The sequence below is a fragment of the Pseudopodoces humilis genome, chromosome 3 (genome assembly GCF_049639895.1).
Source record: "Pseudopodoces humilis isolate 2021_Gansu_Grassland_sample_001 chromosome 3, ASM4963989v1, whole genome shotgun sequence".
Classification (NCBI taxonomy): Eukaryota; Metazoa; Chordata; class Aves; order Passeriformes; family Paridae; genus Pseudopodoces; species Pseudopodoces humilis.
In genome coordinates this window covers 45,717,473-45,743,158 of record NC_142202.1, presented here as the reverse complement: position 1 = coordinate 45,743,158, position 25,686 = coordinate 45,717,473, and the positions used below count along the sequence as shown (strand labels likewise).

The 25,686-nt window shown below is 35.0% G+C and overlaps 1 protein-coding gene across 6 annotated transcripts in view; it reads right to left on the bottom strand.

Moving 5' to 3' along the window:
- RYR2 (ryanodine receptor 2) overlaps positions 1-25,686 on the bottom strand; it is a 380,370-nt gene that overhangs the window by 86,194 nt on the left and 268,490 nt on the right. For all 6 annotated transcript variants that reach the window (XM_088053181.1, XM_088053183.1, XM_088053184.1 and 3 more), the window contains 13 exons: positions 24,992-25,212; positions 23,603-23,693; positions 20,915-21,055; positions 20,054-20,217; positions 18,002-18,080; positions 17,260-17,349; positions 15,981-16,118; positions 15,059-15,136; positions 12,248-12,323; positions 9,728-9,854; positions 6,452-6,567; positions 4,859-4,923; positions 2,709-2,830 (listed from right to left, as the gene is read on the bottom strand). In XM_088053181.1, the coding sequence (XP_087909307.1) occupies positions 2,709-2,830; positions 4,859-4,923; positions 6,452-6,567; positions 9,728-9,854; positions 12,248-12,323; positions 15,059-15,136; positions 15,981-16,118; positions 17,260-17,349; positions 18,002-18,080; positions 20,054-20,217; positions 20,915-21,055; positions 23,603-23,693; positions 24,992-25,212 (1,508 nt within the window). The remainder of the gene's footprint in view (positions 1-2,708; positions 2,831-4,858; positions 4,924-6,451; positions 6,568-9,727; positions 9,855-12,247; positions 12,324-15,058; positions 15,137-15,980; positions 16,119-17,259; positions 17,350-18,001; positions 18,081-20,053; positions 20,218-20,914; positions 21,056-23,602; positions 23,694-24,991; positions 25,213-25,686) is intronic.

The window sequence follows — 25,686 nt, the reverse complement described above, 5'->3', positions numbered from 1 at the left end:
GGTCATTGTGCTACACAGGATACCACTAACAATTTGAAAACATAAGGCAAGGGAATCAGATTTACTGAGGTGTGTAATGGCAAATGTTTAACTACTTCAATTAGAATCTTGTAAACTTGAACACAGCAAGAACTTCTTTTCAAATGGTTTTTTTAAAATATCACCTCTTACATGGTTTAAAACAATATGATCAATGATGTTGTTTCACATGTTTGAACTACTACTACTACTATTTCCTGTGCTGATGAACAGCACTCCATTGAGAAAAAAGAAGAGTGAAATTTTGAGTTAATTCATAGAAGTGGAAGCAAACTGCCCTACCCAAATTGACCTGAGCTCCAGATTAAAGAGGAATTAGATCAATCTTCATGATCTGGTTTGGTGTGACACTTTTCACCATTAACATCCATTCTGGTGTTACTATTTTATGCTGCAAACCCCTTCATCAGCTATAAATGACATGAACAGTATCATGTCATTTTATTAAGCTACTTAATTAATAGGCACACTGGCTATTTATTAGGCTCTGATTTAAAAGCAAAAGATACAATAAGCATGTCTGCACAGCCTATGGATGAGATCTGAACATGTTGTTCCATTGACAGACGAGAGCACTGTGTCAAATGGAAACATTTATGTCCAGAATCACAACAGCCAGGTTAATGAGGTATTGAGTCCAGCTAATTAGCCAATGCACAGTGATCCACTCTAGCAACAGCAGCTGCTCTGTTTTAGAAATGAGTCTACTTGGTGTGTGTTCAAGGATCTCTGTTCACTTTTCATTCCATGATGCAGACATATACTATACATATTCTTTTATGAGGATCTTGGATCACCAAGTTCAACAGGAAAAGCTGTAGAGAAGCATGTTATAAATTTTATAGATTAAATTAGATAGATTTTGTGTCAATTCTGGAAGAGACATAAAAGACTCACTGTCTTCTGACATACAAATGTTACTCAACTGACTGTATCATGCAGTACATGCTATGCTTTTACAAAGTGAGACTGAAACTATTACCTAGCGTCTTTAGTTGAGGTCAAATAAATACATGAATAACTCCAGATTTCCAGTACCTAGATTGATGTTCAGAACCAATTTCATACAACTACAGTAGTTCAAGAATTTGTAACATAGTCTACTGGATGAGAAATTTGAAAACCCCAATCATGAAGAGGTTGGTTACAAATACAACAGAATATAATGCCACCACTTTCAGTAAGAAGTCTGACCTATATTTGTCAGCAAAATAGATCTGGATTTACTATATTTTCTAAATATGGAATGGTTGTTACATATGCTAATACTTTCACTGAATTATCAATATCCAAAATTATACTCTTCCATAGCTTAATGAATGCAAGTTTATCTTCACTGGAGAAGGAAAACAGCCAGAAATTTCCCTTAGCTTGAAACAAATTCTGTGTAGGAGAACTCAATAAGATTAGCTATTACTCATCCAAGATTTCCCTGTATCTATTTTCTTCTCCTTGGCTGACACATCAGGATGGCACATAACCAAATCAAGTACAGAAGCAGCCCTGATCTTTTTGCAGGACTATATGCTCGGGAATCTCACACAGCTATAGAGCATATGTGCATAAATACTGAATCTCTATGCAGCAGGTATGCTGATAAAGCTGACATTCCAGAAGTAGGCAGTTTGTTGGCATGACTTAACAACTGTAAAAATGCTGTTATCCAACATTACAGACAGAAAATTAGCAGCTCATAAGACTGGAAAATTATTTATAAGCATGAATTTTGATACAATTTTTAAATCCCTTGAAGAACAGCATTCAGATAAGCTGCCAGATCAGATTAGTCCATGAGATGACACAATCAAGACAGCCATTACTTACTTGAGCTTAATTGTGCTAGAAACCCCACTCAGTATTCACACAATCTTGCAAGCCCTGCATGTCTGTATGACCACCAACTGGCTGCAGCCTCAAAATACAGCAATACACTATTGCAAGGTTCATGCCCAAGAATAGCCAAGAAGGCAACCATCATACATGCCCACATAATAGATACTCAGAGGTCCTGTGTGAAGTTTGTAATCCACCTCACTAAATGGGAAATGTGGGTTTCAATTCGGTCAGAACTGAAATTAAATGAAAACATCTTAAAAGAGATGGTCTTATAAAAGAGTAACTTCAGGGAAAGAATCAAGTATTTCTGTGATAGTATTATTTATTACTATTTATTTATTTATTACTATTTATTACTATTTATAAAGAGCAGAAAGAATGCAACTCCCTTATTTTTATGATGGACATCAACAATTATATTTATTGAAGCTCAGCTACAAATAAGTTTGGCTTATAAATCTAATATCAAATTTTGAAGAAATAATGGTTTCAGTATATACCTATTTCTAACAGTGAAAACTGATACATAATTGTATATTCTGTGCCACAGACTGTGCAAGTGTTTCACTGTTGGATATAAGGATAAATTGAAGTTCATGCTAAAATAATCACATTTTAAACAGCATATAATAATATATATAATATAATAATAATTCTGTACTCCTCTCCATTTTATACAATGAATTTTCCTAGCGGGAAAGCAAAATGAAAAATGTTTAATTTGTGTGTACATAAAAATATCTCTGTGTCTCCCACTTCTCACTTTCCCACAATCAACTGCTGCTCTTTAAAGACCAAAACACATATGCATAGACATAAACATTAAGCTTTACCTTGTCACCATTTCTTTCTCTTTATTAGAGGCATGGCCTCCACTGCTGAGAGGCCTGCTTGCTGAAGATAAGAAATACAGGCGATGATTTTTAAAATACTGATCAATCAAAGGGAGCACAACCTGAAATTATATCAGAAAAAGTGGTTATTTCAGGACATTCTTTACTATGTTCTGTATACATTGTGTACAAGTCACAATTAAAGATGGGAGATTTCTAACAGATTTTCTGTCTTAATACTTCTATCTGTTTGGATTTTTACTTTAATTGCTATTCCTTTGAATTTATTTAATATGCAAGGCACTTAATATGTCATCAAGAAAGGCAGAAGAAAAAAAATTACATTATCTGGGAATCACATTATTTACTGGGACTTATCTGTGGGTTTTTTTAGGTGTACAAGGCAGAAAGTATAATTTAATTTTATCTCACAATTTAAGATTTTTTGTATCCCACATAACCAAATACAACTATTGCTCTTCAGTCCTTTTAATGTAGGTGTAAAAAAATTCACCTACAACTGTCAGCATGCTAACAGCACTTAGTTCTAGGTTTTTCAAATAAAACTCCCAGAACAACCTCACTTACTAAGGGCTTGTGCCACAGAAGTTTTCCTATTTACTTCCTGTGGTGATTATTACTCAGTGCCCACTACAGGTGTCACCCAGGAGGAGATCCAAAATAAATGATCAAAAAGAAAATATGAAATTGATTCCTTTTTGGATCATGGTTCACAAGAGCATGGAATGCTAGCTTCTGAGTCAATCTGCTTGGCAAATAATACCACATGGAAGTACTCTAAGGCATTGAAATAGCAACTTACTGCAAAGGATACCAGGGTTAGAAAATGCTGCAAACAGCTGCCTTTTCTTATTCACTAATGAATTCAAAAGACATTTTGAATATGCAAATATCATACAAGTCTTTAGGTGTGAAAGGCATCAGCAGATTTTCTTGGTTGATAATGTGCAAAATCACGACAGAAAAAGAAGAATTGTGCTGAGAGGAATTTCATGACTGTCAGGAGGAAGGGGAAGGGGAAGTGCAAAGTCCTGTACTTGGGGAGGAGTAAGTCCAGTTACCAGCACATGCTGAGGGCTGATCAGCTGAAAAGCAATTTTTCAGAGAAGGACCAGGGGATCCTCAGTGGACAGTAAACAGACCATGAGCCAAAAATGCAATCTTATTGCAAAGGCAGCCAACAGCATCTTGGATTGAACTAAGCAGAGTGCTTGTCAGCAGGTCCAGGGAAGGGGTTCTACCTCTCTACTCAATTCTGGTGAGACCACATCTAAAGTGTTGTATCTGGTTCTGGGCTCCCCAGCACAAGAGAAACACTGACATACTAAAGGGAGTCCAGTGAAGGGCCACAAAAATGATTAAGGAAACAGAGGATCTTCCAAATTACAAGAGATTGAGGAATCTGGGACCCAGAGAAGAGAAGGTTCAGGGAGGATCTCATAAATGTGTGTAAATATCTGAAGGGAGGGGATAATGAAGATGGACCCAAGCTCTTTTCAACTGTGACAGGACCGCAGTCAATGGGCAGAAACTGAGACATGATAGGTTTGCTGTGACTGTGCACTGGCACAGGTTGTCCAGAGAGACTGTGGAGTCTCTGCCCTTGGAGATACTCAAAAGATGTCTGGACATGGTTCTATGACACTGCTAAGCAAAGGGCTCTTCCAACCTCAGCCATTGTGTGACTCTGTGAGGGAGACAGCAGCATGGTGTTAAAACAAGAGAAATAACTACCATGACACTGACAGATACACAGTGGTGTTAATTCCAGTAACTATTGCTCATATTAATATGCCTGAAGATTGTAAAAGAGAAAAATCTTCAAAATTCGACTAAGCCGGAAAACAGAAACTATAGGGAGCTTTTGAATAACATCATAAGAGTGGATGCATATAAGGAGCAGGAAATAACAAGCATAAAAAATATAGTCCTCTAATCTTCCCACATCTATACTTCATCCCACATTGTTTTCAAGCTATTTTTATTACTGTTGTTTTTAATTAATAAAAGAATAAATTTAACACAGAAAAACACCGCTAGAACAGTAACTGACACTAAAACCATCACAAGTATGCTCTCACTTTTGTTAATCACCATGTTGACAAAGAACAAGCAAAAATATACTGTACTTTGGCAAAAAACTTGATTTCTTGTTCATATGGGAACTGCTCTCCTTTGCCTCTGCTGCCACCATCTGCAGAGAGAAGAAAAATAAGTTGCCTGTCGTATATCCTAATTACAGTCTACTCTGCATTTTTCTTAGGAAGTGCACACTATAAACAAATAATACTGGTCATCTTTAGATGTAGATTTAAGGTACCTCAAACAGTATAGGCACTACTTAAAGCGGTATTTTATGACTACCTCATTACAGAAAAAGCAACAGCGAATAAAATGTATAAAGAATAATTTTCCAAATCTTCATAAAAGTGTGGGCATCTCATAGTCCAAAGAGAGATGGATGTTTTTCTGAGATAAAAATCTGGTGCTGTATTTATCTTTTCTTATTACAGGTGACAATTTGAAAACCTGAACTCAGATTCTAATAAAACATCTTTCTCCAGTTGTTCCCAGGAGAAAATGGAATTAATGTATTTTCGTTCCTCATTTATGAACTTGGTACTAAAGGACAAATTTAATGGTTAGCTCTACCCAACTAAAATTTAAATTGCTTCACTCTTCCTTTACTATAAAAAATAAAATCTCTTTCAAAATAAAATTTCTTACAGTTCCCAAACTATTTATAATTTATTTAATGTCTTCTTTCCATTAATCTACTGAGGGACTCAAACAGTGTTTCTTCCACCAATGTTTCTTCTAGTGTTTCAGTAATTAATCATTATAATTCTTGCAGTTATTCCCAATTTATGTAGTTAATGATGAAGCCATGGTAATCGAGCATTAGCAGCAGAAGTAGCCTGGTGAGTTATCAAGACCAGACTTTTGGTATTGTAAGTAACTATGGCATACAATAGCTCATAAATTTGACAAAGTTTCACATTAAAACTAGATTGGTTTTTAGATTTATTTAATCTATTCAAACTTCCTGATGTTCCTGTTACTGTCATTTACATTTATGAGGCACAGTGTATGTTACATGTCATTGCAACTCCCAAGGTCACAACAGGAGCAGCATCTCCTGCTGGCCAGTTTTTTTGGCTTTTACTGCTCATGTAAGAAGCTGGCTTGGGTCACCAAGCTTTTGTAATTTTTTTATCTTCACCAGAAGCAGATAAAGTTAAATCCTTCATAGCACTGTTGACGAAACATGTGCTGGGTGCTACTGAAAGACCATTCCCTTGTGGGAGTTTGTTGAAGAGGTTTCTCTACTCCCTTTTTGAGAGAAAATTTCAAAGTGGTACAAATGACTGGTTTCATTTGCTCTCTGAAAAAGGGATTACATGTGAATAGTAACAATTATTGTGCACATGTGAGAGATTATCATTTTGTGCATAAATGCAAGAGGGCAGTCAGTTTTCTTTTTCAAAGAATGAAAGTTATAAATTTTAGCTGAAAATTTTTAATCTGATGAATGAATATGGGAAATTTAAATGAATGGCAGTTTTGTAACTCTAAAATTCATGATCTTCATCAACTACAGGAAAATAAAGGGAAAAGTAGTCCAGAAATGTATCAATCTTTAAAAAAAATTCTGATTGTTTTTATAACATCAGACATCTTAGCTAATAATTGTTTTAAAAAATGTGCAAGGGGTACTATACCGAACTCCAAAATGTACTGATGGGCTTCATCCACATATCTTATAAGCTGCTGAAGGAAACTGTAGGCAAAACGTTTCTCAATGGAAGGAGTGTCTAATTCCAGGTCCTTAAGTCCTCTGTAAAAAGAAGTGAGTAAATTTTGACACATGCAGGACTCAAAGCAATCTTACTTTTCTGTGTAGTCCAACACCATTTTCTCTGATAATGATCCCGTGCTTATTAATATAAGATTTCTTTTGTGTTCGAAGTAAAAAGCATTCTTACGCTTAGATTTTGAGCAATTTTTTAAGACACAACCGGATTTCCCAACCAGAAAGCTAGAAAAAAAATCACACCTGTCAATCAAAATAATACACTATTATTATAATTTCATTCCATTACTTGTAAGACATTACTATCTTACATTTCCCTACAGGGACTGATTCTTGGGTGAGGAAGTTTGGAAGCTGAAAAAATACTTTGATTTGAACAATCAAACTAGAAGTAAAGCTAATATCCATCACTATGACTTTTCCTGAAAAGTCTGCTTGCAATGGAAAAGTTTTGAAGAGCTATGTAGCATTTGTGAAAAATCAGAGGAAAACCAAAACAAAGTGAATGAATTGTTTTTCCAGCACATTCCATCCATCTTAATTACTAGTCTGATATAAAAAAAGCACATCTTCTTTCCACAAAAATGAATCTCCAAAGCGTGAATCCATGGCATGGGATGACGTCCCTAGCAACAAGCTGGCATTGGTATAAGCCTTGTTTACACAGTATCAGGACTTAACTGATGGCACATGAAAAAGCTATTCTTAAACAGCAGGGAAATCAGTCACACCTCATCTCCCCCTGACTCATGCACCAAGTTATACTGGTACTCAGCTGGGTTGCAAGTTTAAAAAGTATATGTACTGCATATATATGGAATAGAACTGCCTGTGTTAACTACTGTGTTAACTACAATTATGCTTTAAATGAAAGCATGCACCTAGAGACACAAACCTGGTAGACAAAAGATAAAGGAGAAAACACTGGAGAACAAAGTCTCAAGTTTACTAACTAAGGGACCATTAAGAAACTTCATACACAACTTTGGAGAGGGCCACCTGAACTTTGGAACTCCTAAGAGGAAGGGACATGAGAATTTGAATTATTTGAGGCAGCTCAGTACACAAAGCAATGACAGACTGTACAGGGAGGAAGAATCAAGAAAGAGCAAAGTGCAGAGAAGACAAAAACAGATTTCAAAATAGCTGGTCACATGTAAATTGTCAAATCAATTGACTAACTGAGCCCTGTACTTCACCACTAGAGTTTGTCCTATATTCTTATGAAATGCTTTCACACCTGTATCTCTGTATGTCACTCACTGTCCCATGTGCTGTCAGGAGTTGATGGCAGCTACTGCAAAACCAGCATGAGTTGGATAGTGGGCCAGCAACTGGAGTCATGCTTGGGGTATAGGTGCCCCCAGATCTGTGATAAATGGGGTGAATGAAGGTCTCAAGAATCAATAGCTGGAGATGCCACAGCTTTGGGGACACATCTCTATGGGCCCCACACACCTTGAGCCCCGAGTGGCAGCTTCAGCAGGCGACTAGAGTAAGTGCATTTGGTAGCAGCCATTGGAGTCAGACAGTCGAGGGCACAAAGCAGCATCTGCAACTCCAGAAACTGGAAGTCCTGGTTGCCTGCCACTGGGGTGGGAATGCTGGTCTAAAAAACTTCCAGTTAATGTGAAGGAGAAGCGCCAGTAAGATAAGTGGGAGTTTCTGCACCAGCAGCTGAATTGGGCCTGAGTGCTGCAGGCTGGGCAGGGGGCAAATGTGTCTATCTTCCCTAAAGCTGTTTTGTATGGCGCTGCAGAGACCCAAATGGTCACTGCCAAATAAAGACTGTAAAGAAATGTGAGCAAGGCTATTGCAGAAAGTACAGTGGTGAGCAGACCACATTAAAACATGAATCAGACCCTTGTTTGTTTAGACAAGGCACTTGCCAAAGGTGCAGAAAGTACATTGAGTTTAACATCATGGAAAAGGCTGCATTTAACCAGCACGGGAGGGTGCAGATGTAGCAAGGACTAGTTATTAGACCATGGGTGTGCCCAAGTTAATGGTTATTTAACCATCCCTCTTGGCCTTCCACTCCCTAAAAAACCCCAAAAGCCACTTTTCACTTGTGTTTAACAGGAATAAAAAGGGTTAGTACTCCTGAATACAGCCAATTGTTTTGACAGGGAATAAGAAAAGAAACCTTTGCTGTCTGACATCCTGCTTTGTACATCCTACTGCATTGACAGGAAGCAAACTCAATTATTCCAGCTAACCTGAAAGATTTTTTGAAAATTATTTAGATTAACTGTGGGACTCCAGAAACAGGTTGGAATTCATGTGTGATAGAAAAGAATGGAAGTAGGCAGATTTTAAGTAGATGTGCAAGGATAATAAATTCACAGTGATTACTTAAATTGATCTCAGTGACTGTTTCATTCACTTACTAATGTTCAAGTCATGCAAGGCTCAGATATGCCTTCAGCCTTTTCTAGTGATTCTGATTTCCTAAGTCATTCTGATGAGGTAGAAAAGACTCCAAATTAATTAAAATTTTATTCATGCTACATTTAGGAGGTAAATACACCATATTAAAATGAATTATGCATGTTGTTCTTAAGACTATTCACTATTGTTACATATACACTGTGGATTGTTTAAAAATTATTTTAAAACATCATTTTTCACTTTTAAAATATTTTAATAAAACTGTGAACTCAACTGAAATAAATGATTCATACATTTTAGAAATAAAACTGTCTTATCTAACCAATTGTCTAGAAATTCCTTTAGAGAGGGACATGTGCTTGAAGATGTGCATAAACCTGTAACTAAGACTTAGTAATTCCATCACTTGTAGAAAGCTAATTAAGTTTACTAACAGCTGGATGCATGGACACATGTCAGAAAGAAAAAGCTGCAATATTGAGAGTGAGGATAGAAGACATGCAGAGATTCTGGAGAACTCTGTACATGCCTTCCAAAAACCTTGCTATTAACTCTGCAATCCATTTCTTCCTTACTGTGTTTTATATGAAGGAGCACATCCTTATTCCCAGGTACTGAAACATAAAAAAATGATCATAGAGTTCTGGTTTGACATAGGAAACTTTAAAAAACAAGCAATAACAGAAACCAAAAATCCCCACTACAACCAATGAAACCACAAAACAAAACAAAAAAACAACCACTGAGGACTATTAGAAACCTTCTGTGACATTAGCAGAGAACTGAGAATTACCTGGAGACAACATATCCATTAATCTGTAGAAATTTCAGAATATCCTGTGCTTTTTCTCTGTCTTTGGCTTTTTCTTTGGCTGTGAGTGTATCATAAGGAACAAGAAGGGGATGGTTGCCTCCTCCTACTATAGAGCATCAAGAGAATTAAAAATTAAAGAGTTATCTGTTGACATGGCAGGTCCTAGTATATGAAAGTACTATACACAGCACATTACAGTAAATTCTAGCCTGAAATAACAATATACTTGTCTGTTTTACACAAACCATAAAAAATATTCAGATAGAAACTTTAGATATGGTTACATTGTTCTAACATATTTGCTACAAGTACCAGCTAATTATGTTGAACCTACTGCAGAAAATTCTTAAGAAAGAAAAAAATGTAGTTAACTGTTACAAACATTTATCATAACTGCAACTTCATTTACTGAAACTGAAAATATTTCAATAAATAATACATCATTTCCTAAAAAAAACCCCATATATAAACAAATACATAAGCATACATAAAGTCCTGATTTTAAACATCCTAGTGATAGGGCTTATCAAGTTTAGCAAGATATAAAAGTATCTAAAAATATATTAAAGTGATACAGTTCTACTTTATAGTAATAAATTAAAGACAGAAAATTAGAATACATCATTCAAAGATGGTTCACACAGCTGTCCAGCAGGATCAAAAGAATGCTGCAAAACCAGAGGTAAACAGAATAAGCTTCATTGTATTGCCAACTAAAATTTGATATATTGATATCTACTGCATGTAGATATTTAACTTGGAAGGAAAAAATGCTGCTATTGTTAATATAAATATCTGCATAAAAAAGGAACATTCTTAGGAGTTCAGCTTCTAAAATCAGCATCGCATAACATAACACAATAAATTCATATGGCAATTGCTCTGAAACCCCAGGAAACTATTAGGGTAATGATAAGATTTATCTCCGAAAAAGCATTAAAGAAACTATCTAAAATAATAGTATTTTTTAAAAGGAACAAATTCCCTATAGAAAATATTGAAGACATATTACTGGATGATTTTTTTTAAGCTACATATCCTGAACTTTTCAATTAGTTCTGCCTGAATCAATTTAAGTACATGCAAAATGATAACCTAGTGGGCAAGTCAGATGGTGGATTGGGTTTTTCTGTTTAGACTCGATTTGTCTTAGGAAGTACAGTCTTTAACACTGGAGTGGTTGGATTTTATTCTCTTATCACCAGCATGATGCAATTGTACCACATGGCAGCTGGAGACAGATAGGCAAAATGCATATAAGCCCAAATTATTCTTTTGTTATTTACACACAGGTTAAAAAATAAAAAAAAACAAACTAGGATATAAATATACTGGAGGAAAACCTTTAGAATTTTTGAAGGCCAAGTTTTGCTCAGCTGACAAATTCATCTACTTTTCACATACCAAAACTCTGCATCAGAAGCCTCTCTTTCAACCACTACAGCCACCTCCAGCCTTCCCATACTGCACAACACAAATACTACAGAGTATTCTCATTGAAGTGCTTCTCATAGGCAAAATTCTACTTTCAAAGCTGTGAAATGCAGTTGAAAAATTGAAATAGCTCATCTTTCTGTAGCCTATGACTTCCCAAACTTGGCCTGTACTGAGGTTATTTATCCTCAAGTAATAAGAAGGAATCCTGAAATAATATCCTCAAGTAATAAGAAAAGGAATAATATAAAAATTATATTAACAGGAAGTATAATTAAAAGCATGGCAATTTAAAGTGTTTATCAAAGGCACTTCCAGATAGAACTTTGCTTTTTTTATAAAATCTTAACTGCTACACCTTTTTTTGAATTTTACAAATTTAGACCAACTTTGGTATACACAATATACAACTAGACACCTTCAGATAAGGCAAAACCCAAGCATCAATAATTTGCAACTGAGAATTTGTTTTCTCCATGTGTTAATATAATATTAACTGAATAAAACAATCAGCTTTAACACAAATAAAGAAATGCTTTTAACACAGAGGAAAAGCAGTAAATTACACAACAGATGAAAAAAAAATCACTTAGATAGGCAGAGATCATGAAGCACATGAAATTTTTATATGGAATCAAGTATCTGCTCTAGGTTTTTCCACTTGTCAATTCCACACACGATATGTGCAGTACTTAGGAAACACCCTTTAGATCTACCTGCAATAAAGAAGCAATACCAATGAAATTATAGTCCACTGAGTATTAGTTTGAAATATTAATGCTAGAAGAAAAATGGATTAATGTGGCTTAAATTTATTTACAGCCTTTGAGTTTCCTTCCCTTGATATATTTTAATTGGTATACTTAAACAAGAACAGTTACTCTTGATACTACGACAATTTTTCAGGTACAAAAAATCACAGTCAAGAATAGATACTTCATTGTTTCTTCTTTGTCAATTTAAATTTGCTGCTCCTTTTTCTTATTTTTAATGTTTTCTGAAATGCGTGACTTAAGGTAGTCACAGAAAACTTAAAATACTATAAATACCTATAGTTAACATTACCTTTTGCTTCGAGCTCCAGTTTCTTTTTCTTTGCCCATATGTTATGGTAGTTTTCAGCCATCATCTCAGCCATAGCCTTAGGAAAATGGAGACCTTAGTCATGTGGGTTGCAATGAATAGCTCTCAAGAAGGACAAGTTTGTGACTGATATTAAATAACAAGTCTTGTTCTCTGGGAAGTTTAATACAGTTACAGTGTAATGGTTCACTGGAAACAAGTTTTTACTGAAAAAAATATTATATAGAATTGGGTAGAATCAGCTTGGGTATAAGAGTCAGGAACCTGGTGCTGAAGAAAGAACTGTTACAGAAAACAAAGCCACAAAAAGAACAGTCTGGAATAATACTGGGGTGTCAGGTGTGGGAATTAATTCTTAAAACAAGGCCAAAAAGAACTCTTTGAAGGCACTGTCAAGGGAGAGAGAGAACAACAAGCCAGAGGACTGAATAAACATTGTTATTGCTGCCTGTGGCAGACTAATTATGAATTATGAATTATGGACGTAGCTTCTTCTCTGTGGACACTGTGCTCATTCCTGTGATCACACTGTTGAAACCACCAACCACTCAGAGCATAAATTAGTTGATATATTCTTCCTGTAGAACAAACTCCTTCAGACTGGTGAGCTAGAAGCTAGACCCCGAACCAAGCAGAACAGACAAGCTCTTCAGGGTCTACCTATCATGAAGTGTTTCAACATGAAACAACTTTTTAAACCACCTCCACTGTCCTCCTGGTTGTGTACTCTCTGATTGTATAGAGAGGTGGAATTTACTGCAGATTTCACTTTACATTTCTTTCATGAACCTACAGAAACCTTCTCATCTTCAGTAAGGATTTTGAGTATTTCTCAATATTATTTTTTTTATTTTTGATAATACTAATGAATTCAGAACCTTTTCAGCCAGATCATATCTGTCCATAAGACAATTTGTTCCATAAACTTTTTTTCAGTGAATAAATTATGATACATTTCTGTTCTGTATGGTAGATGCCTTCTATTATGCACACTCTGATCCTGGTATTTTGAAAATTACGATTAGGATTTTAAAGGGAAGCACAGTAGTCTGTGTTTTCATAGCACCTAGAAAAGCAAAGCACTATGAAGATGTTTTTAGAGCAAAACCTAGCTGTTCATGGAGCTAGGATGTAACCAGGTGACTTAAGACCAAAATGAGGAATATTTTGCAGACTTACAGTTTAAGACATGTTCATGATTCTTGCTAGCTAACCCTCAACTCCAACTTGAAAGATATTAAATGTTTTCTAAAATGTTCAAAACTATACATAGTTAATTTTTAAAACTCTGATCTCATTAATACCCAACATGTTTAGAGATTTACTCAATATCTTTATCAGGACAATTAATAGCTGAAATTGCATTTTAATTAAATTTGTTTAGCTTTTAAATAACAGATTCTGAAGCTGGGTTCAAAGAAAACCTCTCTTCATAGGGGAAAAAAAAAAAAAAAAGCCAACAATTTCTGCCTTAAAGATAAGGGCTACAAGAGAAATACAAATAATGACAAGAGTTAGAGGGTGCAGCATAAAAAAAATAAGCAAGGGACTAACAGAAGTTCCAGTGCCCTTTCTATGTGACCTGTGGCAGGATGGGATGGTTACTTTTATCTGGGCTTGCTTTACTGCATTATAATACTATGATGATGTTCACATCATGAGCTGCTTCCTGAGCATTAAATAAAGTCTGCAAATTCTTTCAACTATATTGAGTTTATACAAAAATTAAATGTCATAGGTGTAAGGAATCTTTGTCATCAATTTAAAATAAGAATGTAATGGTAGAGGCAGTTATTCCATTATCAATTTTATGCATTCTTTGGAATGATCAGCAATCTACTGACAGTTAATTGGCAGAAAATTCTTTTAAAGATAGTCAGCAATCTAAAACTGCTAAAGCTATGAAACTGGAAACTGCAAGACAGAAATCAAGGAGTAGAAATCCAATATGAGAATGTGTTTAGAGGTACAGTAGAGTATATACTGCCCAGTTAGTCAATTAATTTACTACACTGCTTGCTTGCACTATGGCAAAGCTCAATATGGGCAAAGTTAAGCCTGTGTTTCAGGACTCTATTGTAGTCAGCTTTGAACACCATGTTGCCATCACTAGACCACTACAAACGCTCATGCTAACTAATTTAAAGCTATTTAGTACATGCCTTAGTACAATATCAGTACAATATTAGTACAATAATTGCATTGCAATTATACTCACAGGAAATTAGTAGACTGTAAAACCTAGCTCTATACTCCACCAAACACCATGAAAGAAATTGTATCTAATGACAGGAACAGATTATCAACTAAAACATATCAGTCCAAATAACAGCTACTTAATGACACTTCTGTCAAAATCCTACCTCCAATTCCTTCATTCTCTATTCTCATTGTACTTAATGGTTTCTGATTCTTATTCCTCCAGTTTAGAGATAAAAAGAGCATTGACAAAATGCTTTGGGAAGATGGTGGAGATATAAATGGAAACAGAAAGATTTGATGCTGCTAGCTCTTCTAAAAAGGATTCTCTTCAAAATGACACATGTTCACAAAGTGAAGTGGGAAAATCAGTCTAGGACTAAAGAAAATTTTGAAGGTTTTCAACATGAACCATGTTTTTTAAGCAACAGAGGATCAGAGAGCAATACTGAAAAAGACCAAAAAGCCCCCACCAAGCCCAAAGCATATCAAAATAGGAAATATTTGGTACCAAATTGTTTCAAATAAACTAGCAAAACAGACAAAATTAGACTGTAAAACAAACTGTAAGCATTTTAGGTGTTTCTGACTTACATGTAAGTCTCTGGAGAGGGTGACATTGCTCATGTCAATTGCTCGAGGAGTGTAACCATGGGCTGTATCTACAGAGATCTGAATGACAAATGTGCAAAACAGTGGAGTTACACAAGTATTTTGTATGAAGTTAATGCTAACAAGATACTGAAAGTAATTGAGAAATTTTCACTTTTAGATCTCTAGAGGGCAGAAGGATTTTTTTGTGGCCCAGATGAAAATATATCAGGGGTGGTAAACTGCAGTGAGAATTAGGTGAAGGGCAACAGAGTTTGTTCCCAAAGACAGACGGCCTTCAGACACAAATCCCTTTCATTTAAATACAAATTTCACTTGAACTCATTCAGGGTTTGAACTTATTGTGGACGAGGATAAAGTTATTATTAAATCTCTGCATTATCTAGAGATTCTTTTTGTCTCAGCAGGCAAAATCTCACACAAACTAGTTTAAGGTGAATTCAGGCAAAAATCAAACTTTTAATTTAGCTTTTCAACCTTATTTCTACATTTAGGACTAGAACCTATAAGTAGTTATCTTTTACCTTCTGTCCCTCCTCCCCACCCAGAAAACATCACCATTTTTTTATTCTTTCTTTTTACTGCCTAAATTTGTCAGAGGTTTGCTCATTACAACTGCCACAAATGGTGAAAGGAAGGTTAAAAGTGACAGAGGTTCCCTGGATGACAAGCCACTGACACAAGAAGTGTGGTTAGAAAAGGGGCATCGTCAGCCTTTACTCTATGGATTATGCAGTAACAGGCAGCTCTTGCTTTAAAAATAAGTGTCCAGGCTTTTTTTCCTATGTGTGATAATATTTCCATATGCACAAGCATACAGAGCTGTAAAAGTTCAAAGGCTTCCTTTGAAAAGGTGATTATTATTAATAGAGAGTAACACAAAGTTTTTAGTGAAGTGGCTTACTTGACTGGTTTGAGATATGCGACGCGTCCGATTATAGAGCGCCATGGAATCTCCTTCCCGTGTCCTTTCAATTCGCCATCCCCATGCCAGCATGGTTTTTAGTGATTCTTTGATTGGCCATCGATAAATTTCTTTCTCCTAGAAGAATGTACATGCAATAATTAACTTGTTTATTATGTCGCTGTACAGAGCAAAAAGTAACTATTAGACTTTTTCCTGGTTATACTGACATGCAAAGAAATCTGCTGAATTCAACCATTATGGCTCAGGGTTACTGAAATTATGCAAATAAATCATATAGATATGAAAAAGTTTATAATTTAAGTTTGTAATTAAAGTTTATAATTTCAGAGGCAGGGAGAAGAATTCTGGCTGGCCCTGCAGGAAGCTGATAATATCAGGGATAACCGTGCTAATAGCATTCTCAGACATGAAATCAAGGGTGGAGAAGAAATCATCAGGAGTAACATAGTGTTTTATCTGCTACATGAACCAAAAAACCATAATCATAGCATCATAAACAAGTCTGTGTTGAAAGAGAACTCTGGGCATCTTCTGCCTCTACCTTCTGTTGAGGTCAGATAAGGTACCTAACTGGGCTATCAAGATTAAGTTATCTAGGTCTTGCTGTGTCAACATGCATAGTGATTTCACCACCTCTTTGAGCAAGTTATTCCAATGTTTAAGCCATCAAGATAAGGATTTTCATAAAGCATTTCTGCTAAAGAAGCTTACACCCATTGCCTCTTCTCCTGTCACTGTGCACCCCTGTGAAGAGAGCACATCCATCTTCTCTGTAAATAATGCTTAGGAACCGGGAAACCAAGACCTTATGTCCAGCAACTTTCTCTTCTTTAAGGTGAACAAACCCAGTTCCTTCAGCATTGCTTCATTTATATCAAGTTCTCCAGATGTCTAATCATCTTTGGGGTTTTCTGCTGGAGACCAGACAAAGCCTGAATCTAAGTCTTCACTAAGCAAGAAGGCTTATAAATCCTGTATGACCCGACTGCAGAAACAGAGTGGCAATACCACACTTTGATTTCACCATAAATTATCCCATGTAGATTCAGCTATGTGAGAAAAGGTTTGAGTGGCCTATTTATTTATCTATTGTACAATAAAACCCTTCTATATATTTTCAGGATTTTGAAAAGGCAACAACCACACATTAGCTAACATAGTGCAAATCTTTTTTTTCTTAAACTGGTAAAAAGACAAGACAATATTTTCAGTGATATTTCAGCAAACCTGGATCAAGCATGAACAAATCCCTTACCTTTTCAGACAGCAACTTATATTGTTTCATTAATGGCTGCACTTTTGCAGATTCAGAAAATGTTTCACCATAGGTCCATCCATTGGCAAACTGAAAACAGCAATAAAGATAAAATGGGGAAATGCAAAAATTTATGAAAAATCTTTCTCATTGGTAGAAATTAACTGAATAATGCTTCTGCAGAGCTGTTCTCTTAAAGTTTCCTTTCTTCTATTTTCTCAACATTTTCTCAACCAACATTTATATTATCTACAAATTAAGATATGAATTATGTAGCATGTCATCTTTTTGCAAAGTAACCATTACCAAAGCAACCATATCACTACATTTTTCTTTCAAAGGTTTTTATAAAGCAGACTACTGTGCTACAGTCAAGGGACTATTTTTTAACACTGGATAAACAAAATGCACAAAGTAATAAAAAGGCTAAACAGCTGATTTGGTTAAAAAAAAAAAAAAAAGAAAATTCAGGTCCATAAAACTGTTCAACAATTAGCCAGTATATTTACTCAAAAGTCAGCAACAGAAATGATGAAATTATTAAACACTAGTTTGAAATACTCATATGCACGTACAGAAATTTCCCCCAAATATATTTCAAGAAAACAGTATGTCTGTATCTTACCTACATATCAACTTGTAGCATTATGAAAAATAGTAACATTCAGAATAAAATATTTTAGAGAATAAATTTATTCAAATAAAAAATATGGTTTTGCTTTAAGAGGAATGTAGATTTTACCTTTTCCATTGACCATTTGTCATGAGCATGTTCTGCATATTTGTTAATGAAATATTCTAGCTTCTCAGGGATTGTAATGCTGAAAATTAAAAGAAAATCAGCATTATATCACAGAGACTAAAACGGAATGCTTTTGTTATAAAACAAACTTCAAAATAAATAATAAATAATGCACAGACCCTTTCCTGTGCTGCTCTTCTCACATACAGTTTGCTCCAAGGCCCAGTTAAATCAAGGAAGATACCTGAATTATTTCATGGGCACTGAATGACAACCACAGCTGTTGTAGGAAATTAACTTCTTCCAAACGTGCAGGGAAAAATTAATGAGATCAAGCACTAGTGCTTTTTGTCCCATATTTTCTTTGTAATAAAGCCATAACTACAACTTATAGTCTCAGAAATGTGGTAGTACCTTATTGCACATGTGCATTATAAACTGTGTTAACAGTCCCTTTTGAAACATTATCTATTTTTTATATTAACAAAAAAATATCAAATATCAGTTGTTCACTTCACCAGCATTGCTACAAATGAGAGCAACTACTTTTGATCACTGATGAAATAATATCTTCCCTCCTAACATAAAGAATTTCAGTATGAGTAGTGTTAGGGTGCCATCTACTGTGAATCAGAAGTATGGATTTTCAGTCTTAAGGTGGAAAAAGCAGAAATGTAAAACCAAATTATGTCAGAGTAACAGTTTGCAAAAGCCTCACATACATACACAAGGGTCAGAAAACATTCATCCAGCACTGTCAGCAGGTTGTTTTTATTGTTTGAAAGACAGTATTTTGAGGAAAACTCTATTAATATTATAATATTTCAAATAATTCAGAAATGAAAAAAAAATTACAAGTACACTAACATTCCATTATCTATCCCTTCACACAAATAGGTCCAGTACTAGTAAGCAAATGTTGATTTCTGTGCTAAAAGAATATAGGATAGTTTGGAGGTTACAATGATAGCAGCAGTTCTGTCTTTCTCTTGAAACATCACAGAACTATTGACTCCTATAGCAATGAAAGTGACATATAATTTCGGTAACATTTTCTGAGTTTTTCAAATCTATTCTAGCTATCTACAATTTTTTTCTGAAATGACACCAGATAAATCCTCAGTTAAATAATATAATATTCTTAAGAAATTGTGTTAAATCTTCATATTTTTTAACTGCATCTTAGAAAAATTAATTTAAATGGTCATGGATGTCCTTTCTATACTCCAGATTGGAATATGACTTTTACTGCTGTATTTAGATGTGCATACATGTACAAGCCTGCTGTAAGGAAAGTGTCAATCTATTGACAACATCCTGTGTGCTGAATGTTAATACAGGCAGAAAGGTCACAGGGGCAAGTGAAGCAAATGTTTTACAACATTTGCTGTTTCCTGTTTTACAACAGGTATTTTTTAAGATATAGTGCATAGCCACACTTCTATAAGACTATTCTTTACAAAAGGAAATGGCACACCTGCTACAGTCAAATATCAGGGCAGAAAATTTCCATTCAGATACATTCTTTGTCTAGCTAATATACTTAAAAAAGCATGGCCAGAGCCAGACTGCCCAGAGAGAATGAAGATTATTCTGCCCAATTGCCATTATTCATAGTAAAAAAGATTATGTGAAGGCACAATCAAACAATTTTCTGTAGGTACACTGTCATTCACACAAATTGGAATTAGCGTCTTGATAAATGTTAATCATGACAGGCACGATGTACACTTGTTTACTTTTTCAGCTCCTAAGAGGATGCTGGTTTTTTGCAGCAGACATACAAAGACAATTGGATAGCTCTATCTCTGGGGAAAAAATGCATTAAAAATATTCTATAGGGGCCGAGATATTAATGATGTAACTTGCTAGTTATTGCTTTACTAGATTTAAAATAAATACATAAATAAAAAGGGTAAGATCTCAATTTTATTTATAAATTAAGCATTCAGCAGAGAAGCTTTAAGTCTATATCACACCAAACAGCAGACTCCCCCCTCTTTTACACAGTCATGATCAAAACACCCCAGGTGCAACAAAATAATTCCTTACTTTGAGGTATCAACAGGTTGAGGATTAAAGTTCCCATCTGAATCCATCGAAGACTGTTTTTCCATCATATTGACATAATTTGATTCCATATAATCTGGAGGTAAGGCCCCTGCAACTGCACTGAGACAAGGCAAAGCCAGTTTGAACAGTTCCTGTTCGTACTTCTGTGGAACACACAGGGGACAGAAAGTGAGTAGTGAATTGCAACATCACCAGTGAAACTGATGCAGCTATAGATGAAACCAAGCAGCAGGAGAATGGCTTTTTTACTCAGTGTGAAACTGCATTTTTGTTCTGAAAATAAAGAAAACTGACTATCCAAAGCAGAAAGCAAGATGCAATCTAGCTTTATCTTGCTCAAGTAAATGGGAAAAGTGTTGACCTCACTGGTAGCAACACTAAACATTTTTCAGATGCTGGGAAGACAGCACAGCAGTGGAGTACATATAGAATTCCTTAACACTTAGATTTGAAATTAAACCCATGAAATTTTAAGCAGGTTTGTTAAAAATAGTCATAGAATGAACAATAAATACATACAAAGAAAAAAAAATACATATTACTAAACTTCTGTTTAACACAGAATCGATTCAAGGGCGCTGAAAATAAAACACAGAGATAGTACAACACAGAGAAGTGTACAGATCTGTACATATACATCTCAAGATTATTGCTTTAGTGTTACCATTTTTTAAATTTAATTAGAAGCTGTAAGAGGAAGATTTAAATTTACTAAAGCTTATATGTCTTTCCTTCAAAGTGAAGTATGCAGTGTTGATATAAAATGGGTGAAACAGATTAAAGAAAAAGGATTACACAGTAAGGATTTTGCTGTAATAGATGGATACTAAAAGTACTTACCTTTTGAGATAAAGCATCAAAAATACCCCAGAACAACTTTCTGGATAAATGAAGTTCTTCTTCTGAGGCAGCACCGAAGTTACCCCATCCACTTGGCAAACAATAATACTTCCAGCATCTTTCATAATGATTTGTCAGCAACTGAAACAGAACATATTTTGAAAGCAAACAGAAATATAACATTTGAGGTTCTTCCATTCTGGCACTCAAACATTACACATATGCTACCAGAAAAATTTCTATACTTTTATTAATAAGCTGTGTTTTATATGTATTTTTTTAATCACTGGTGCATATACACCCAGAATGAGCAGTTTCTTCATTTTTGTTTCAATACCATTTTGTAAAGCTCTTTGGAAAATACTGCAAGTCACAGTCAGTAGAGAGCTGACACGACTCCCCCTTTTTTCCAGTCTGAATAAACTTCAAGATGGCAAAATGCAGACATTTATAACATAAATGTGTATATGTGCATAAATAAAGACAGGAATTTAAAAAACCAAACAACAACCCACGTCTGATATGTAGAAGCAAGGATTTTGATAGCCAAAAATATAATCTCAACACTGCACTGTTCTTTTACATTTTCAATGGATCAGGAAAAAAATCCCAAAACAATACATGTAGCATATTTGTATATCTTCATATTTAAATAATATTTTAATATATATTTACTATTTAAATTGTTGGATGATTAAAGAAAAATGCAGAGAAGAACTTAGATGCATATATGATGTAAAAAGAAAGCAGTTTTATCATTTATGTAGAACCACGGGAGTCTCAGAAGTATGGAATCTAAGAGTCAAATATGTATTTGAAGATATTTTTAAAACTATATTCAATTATGTAATAGCCAGACAAGTTTGTTTTTGGACTACATGTGGATTGTAATATCTACCAATATGTTTTTAAACCTAGTTGAGAAAGTAAAGGTAAGTTTAGTCTTAGATAAAATCCCTGATGAAGCACTGAATATTATTTAAGAGGAAATAAAAACAAGGCAGTTCTATTCCAAAATGTCTGAACTATATGGAATACAGGAACAACATCAAAGATTTGAATTTGCATGCTGCTTAAAACCTGAGGCAATTTTTAACTGTAGAAACCAGCAAATGTATTCACAGCAGATAGCACTGTATTCTGATTTGCCTTCATAATTTTCTCCTCTCTTCCCATTCAAAATTACATTTTTAGATGCCTGATTAACTTACATCTTTACATTACCATAACCAGCTTGCCAGCACAAGCCCTTTAGGAATGCACACTACCTTTCTACAGTACTTTCAAACCAGAAACACAGCTGATATGAGTCCCTTGTTAAATCACTGGAAATCAGTTTAATGTCAGTGAAACCTTTTAAAAATTACAGATCTATCTTCAGATAAAGAGTTCAATTTCCTCAGAAACTTCTATTTGCCTTTTGTCAATGGACAAAATCCTTTGCCCATGCTAACACCATGGTTCTTTTCACATCTGTATTTCTGCAAAGCCTGACTAGCCAAAAGGATTCAATTATTATTTCCTTACTGTTCAGTTCAGAAACATGGGCAGCTCACTGCAGTCATCACCCTTGGCATCACAAAATCTGTTCTTTTAGATGAACACATTTCAAGCAGCTGGGTTTGTTTCTTCAACCCCTCCCCACCAAAAAAAAAAAACCAACAAAACCAGAAAACAAACTCCAAAGCACTACAGCCACACAGGAAGTGCCAAATTACTATTTGGTTTCAGCAACACATTAAATGCCATAATGTAATAGAAGGGCAGTATACTCCCTTTAGGGCAGTATACTAAATTATCAACTCTTTTTCTCACACAGACATGGAAGAATGGCTGCTCCAGAATCTTTAGTTTGATTGAGGATTTCTAGGGGAGCATAACCAAATTATGAAGTCCTTGGCAGGACTTCAACAGCAGGCCCTGGCTTTGACATTAACAATTCAAATTTCTCTTCTTACATCAGAATTTTAGATGTGCTGACATGCTCTGAAAGCATAAAATATATATTAAATAAGAAAATATTATGCATCTAATTCAAAGCTGTGGTGGGAAAGCATTAAAAAAAGTTGCTGAAAAACAACAGTAGGGAAGGTGTGGAACCAAATGTCTGTTAAAACTGATGATGATATCAGGAATCTTTAAGGAATGCATCGGCTCCAAAAGGAAAAAACCCTCATTTTTCTTGTGCATTAGGAATCAGAATAAAAATACACAGCTGAACTTTTGTGAGCTGAGAACAAAATGAAACTTTACTACTAAACATTATTACTTAACAGATTTCCAGGCACCAACTACAGAAAAAGAGTCCTTTTTTCCAAGAGCAACGAAAACCAATGCAGAGGCAAAAAGTAAGGGTACGTATAAACTGTAAATTGTTATGTTTTGTGCACTGGATTCTGCACCCTTCCCCAAAGGGGAATTTTTTCTATTCTGTTTTCACATGGGCTGAAAAAAAACAGGAAATAACTAAAAGAGAAGCAAACACTAGACCCAGATTTCATAATTCCATATGGATGGCTGTAAATTAGACTGAATTTCTCCCAAAGCAATAATTTATCCTTAAAAACTATGGTCTTGGATTACTGCAGAGCAGAAATAACCAAGATTACAGAGAATCTTCTCCATGCAACTATTTTCTGTTGCATTCTGTTATAAAGGATGCTGTTGAATACTAATATTTACTATTACCTTGAGAGGCATCTTTGCATGTTCATTTAACAGAGGAACATCAAATACTAATCTCCTCAGCAAATGCTGCATCATGGAAGGCCGCAACTGCCTAAAAGCAGACAAACCATTTCAAAAGGGTGTACCAGCACAGTTTCATGTAAATGATTGATAAATGCATTAAAGCAACATATCAGTTTAATGCTGTTACAATTCTCCAAATGCATAAAATATAAGATTCTGCTTATGGCACTAGGGATCCAGAAGAAAGTAAACAAGTGTATACCAAAGAAAATATTCTGAACAAGCTGCAAATCAAATATGTCAAAGAAGCCAAGAAAACATCTGATCTACAGAAGGAGAAAACCAGGGAAGAAACATACTGAATTTTGATAATGTATATTAGGATCACCATGCCCATGAGAAAAGGATATAATGTTAATTTCTTGTAATATATCTCAACGACTCCTAAATATATATTAGAAACTAATGAAGACTACCTCTTCAGATGTGCTAAACTAGACACAGCAGTGGGCAACAGCTGGAAGGACAGAAGAAATTGTTATTGTATTTTATAGAATGTATAGAATTTTAGAGTGGCATGGACATTGAAGTCTTCCAGATAAAAAGTAAAATCTGGTCAGTTTATTGGTTCCTATCAATGCAGTATATATATTAAATGGTTATGTCAGACATCATTGAATGTGATATATTTTTAATGGTATTATAGTATAAATGTCTGTCATTTCTGACCCCATTTCCACACTACGCAAAAAAAGTCATGATGATATACTAAAAAAAAATCAAACCAAATCCTCTGATGAACTGAAAGCCTCTATGTTAATAGTTCTAATGTAACTGGAACTTGAATTTGTAATTGCCTAGTTAGCTTCTCATAATGGAGCCCGTGGATTTATATAGAATTGGATAATAAATAACCAACTGGTTTTGACCCTCCCAAAACTGTTCAGTAAAAAGACATATCAATACAAGTCATTGATTAAGATTTCAAATGGGACACACCATAAATAAACCTCTACATAGAATTAGATAACTTACTGTATATCAACCACAAATCTGCACAGATAAAATTATTTAAATGCCAATTCAGTGTATGTATAACTACACAATTCCAGAGCTTTGTCTTTTTGCATTCTCTTAGTTAATCACCAAGGTTTTAATTTAAGATGGCAGGATAATCGAGGACTGAATGAATGAGAATTGAGGAATGACTGGTGATTAATAAAGCTGCAAATTGAATACAGTATCTTAAAAACTATCACACTCATCTGACAGGAAAAAAAAACCTTAATTATGTTACTGGTGGCATAGCTCTGCATTCCTTTATTATAAATATCACTGATTACTTTTTCACTTAGCATTCCTGTACAGCCAGGAGTATTTTCTTACCCACAGATAGACAGCAAACACTCTTCAATAGAATCTCGCTGAGCTTTGGTAAGAGAACATCCCTTTGAGAGTCTGTACACAGTGTGTAATAAGGAATCGATGAGGGAAGCATGGTGCTCCGTGCCAGCAAACAGAGGAGCACATCTGGTCAAGAGAGGCAAGACCGCTGTGCAAAGGTATCGATTCAGAGCCAAAGCCATATCTGTAGCACTTAAAGCAGCCTATAAATTAAATGGGACAGAAATTAGACTTGTCTCATCAGTGTGGTTACAAATGAAAAGAAATAGTTGTTTTTGTTCTGTAGTTATAAAGGGGAAAATTTCCAAAACACAGAAATGAGGATATGACACCTACTGGAGCTAAATGCCTACCTCCTGCTGCTGCTTTTAAAGTCTCATATATATAGCTTTTGTTTTGTTTTTAATGGATGAAAACAAAAACAGTAAATGTGACCATTCAGAAAGAAACAAAACCATTTTGAAGATTATATTGAAGAATGTCACAGTTCCTACACAGAAGCCTCCAAAATCAGGTAAAACAAGTCAGTATCTCTTTGCTATGGGCAAGGCCAAGTTCCATGTGATTTAAAAATCCTCACCTGCTCTTTCTTAAATATCTGGCAGAAAAGGACCTGGGGGTATTGGTCGACAGCTAAACAAACTTGTGCCCAGGTGGCCAAGAGGATTGATGGCATC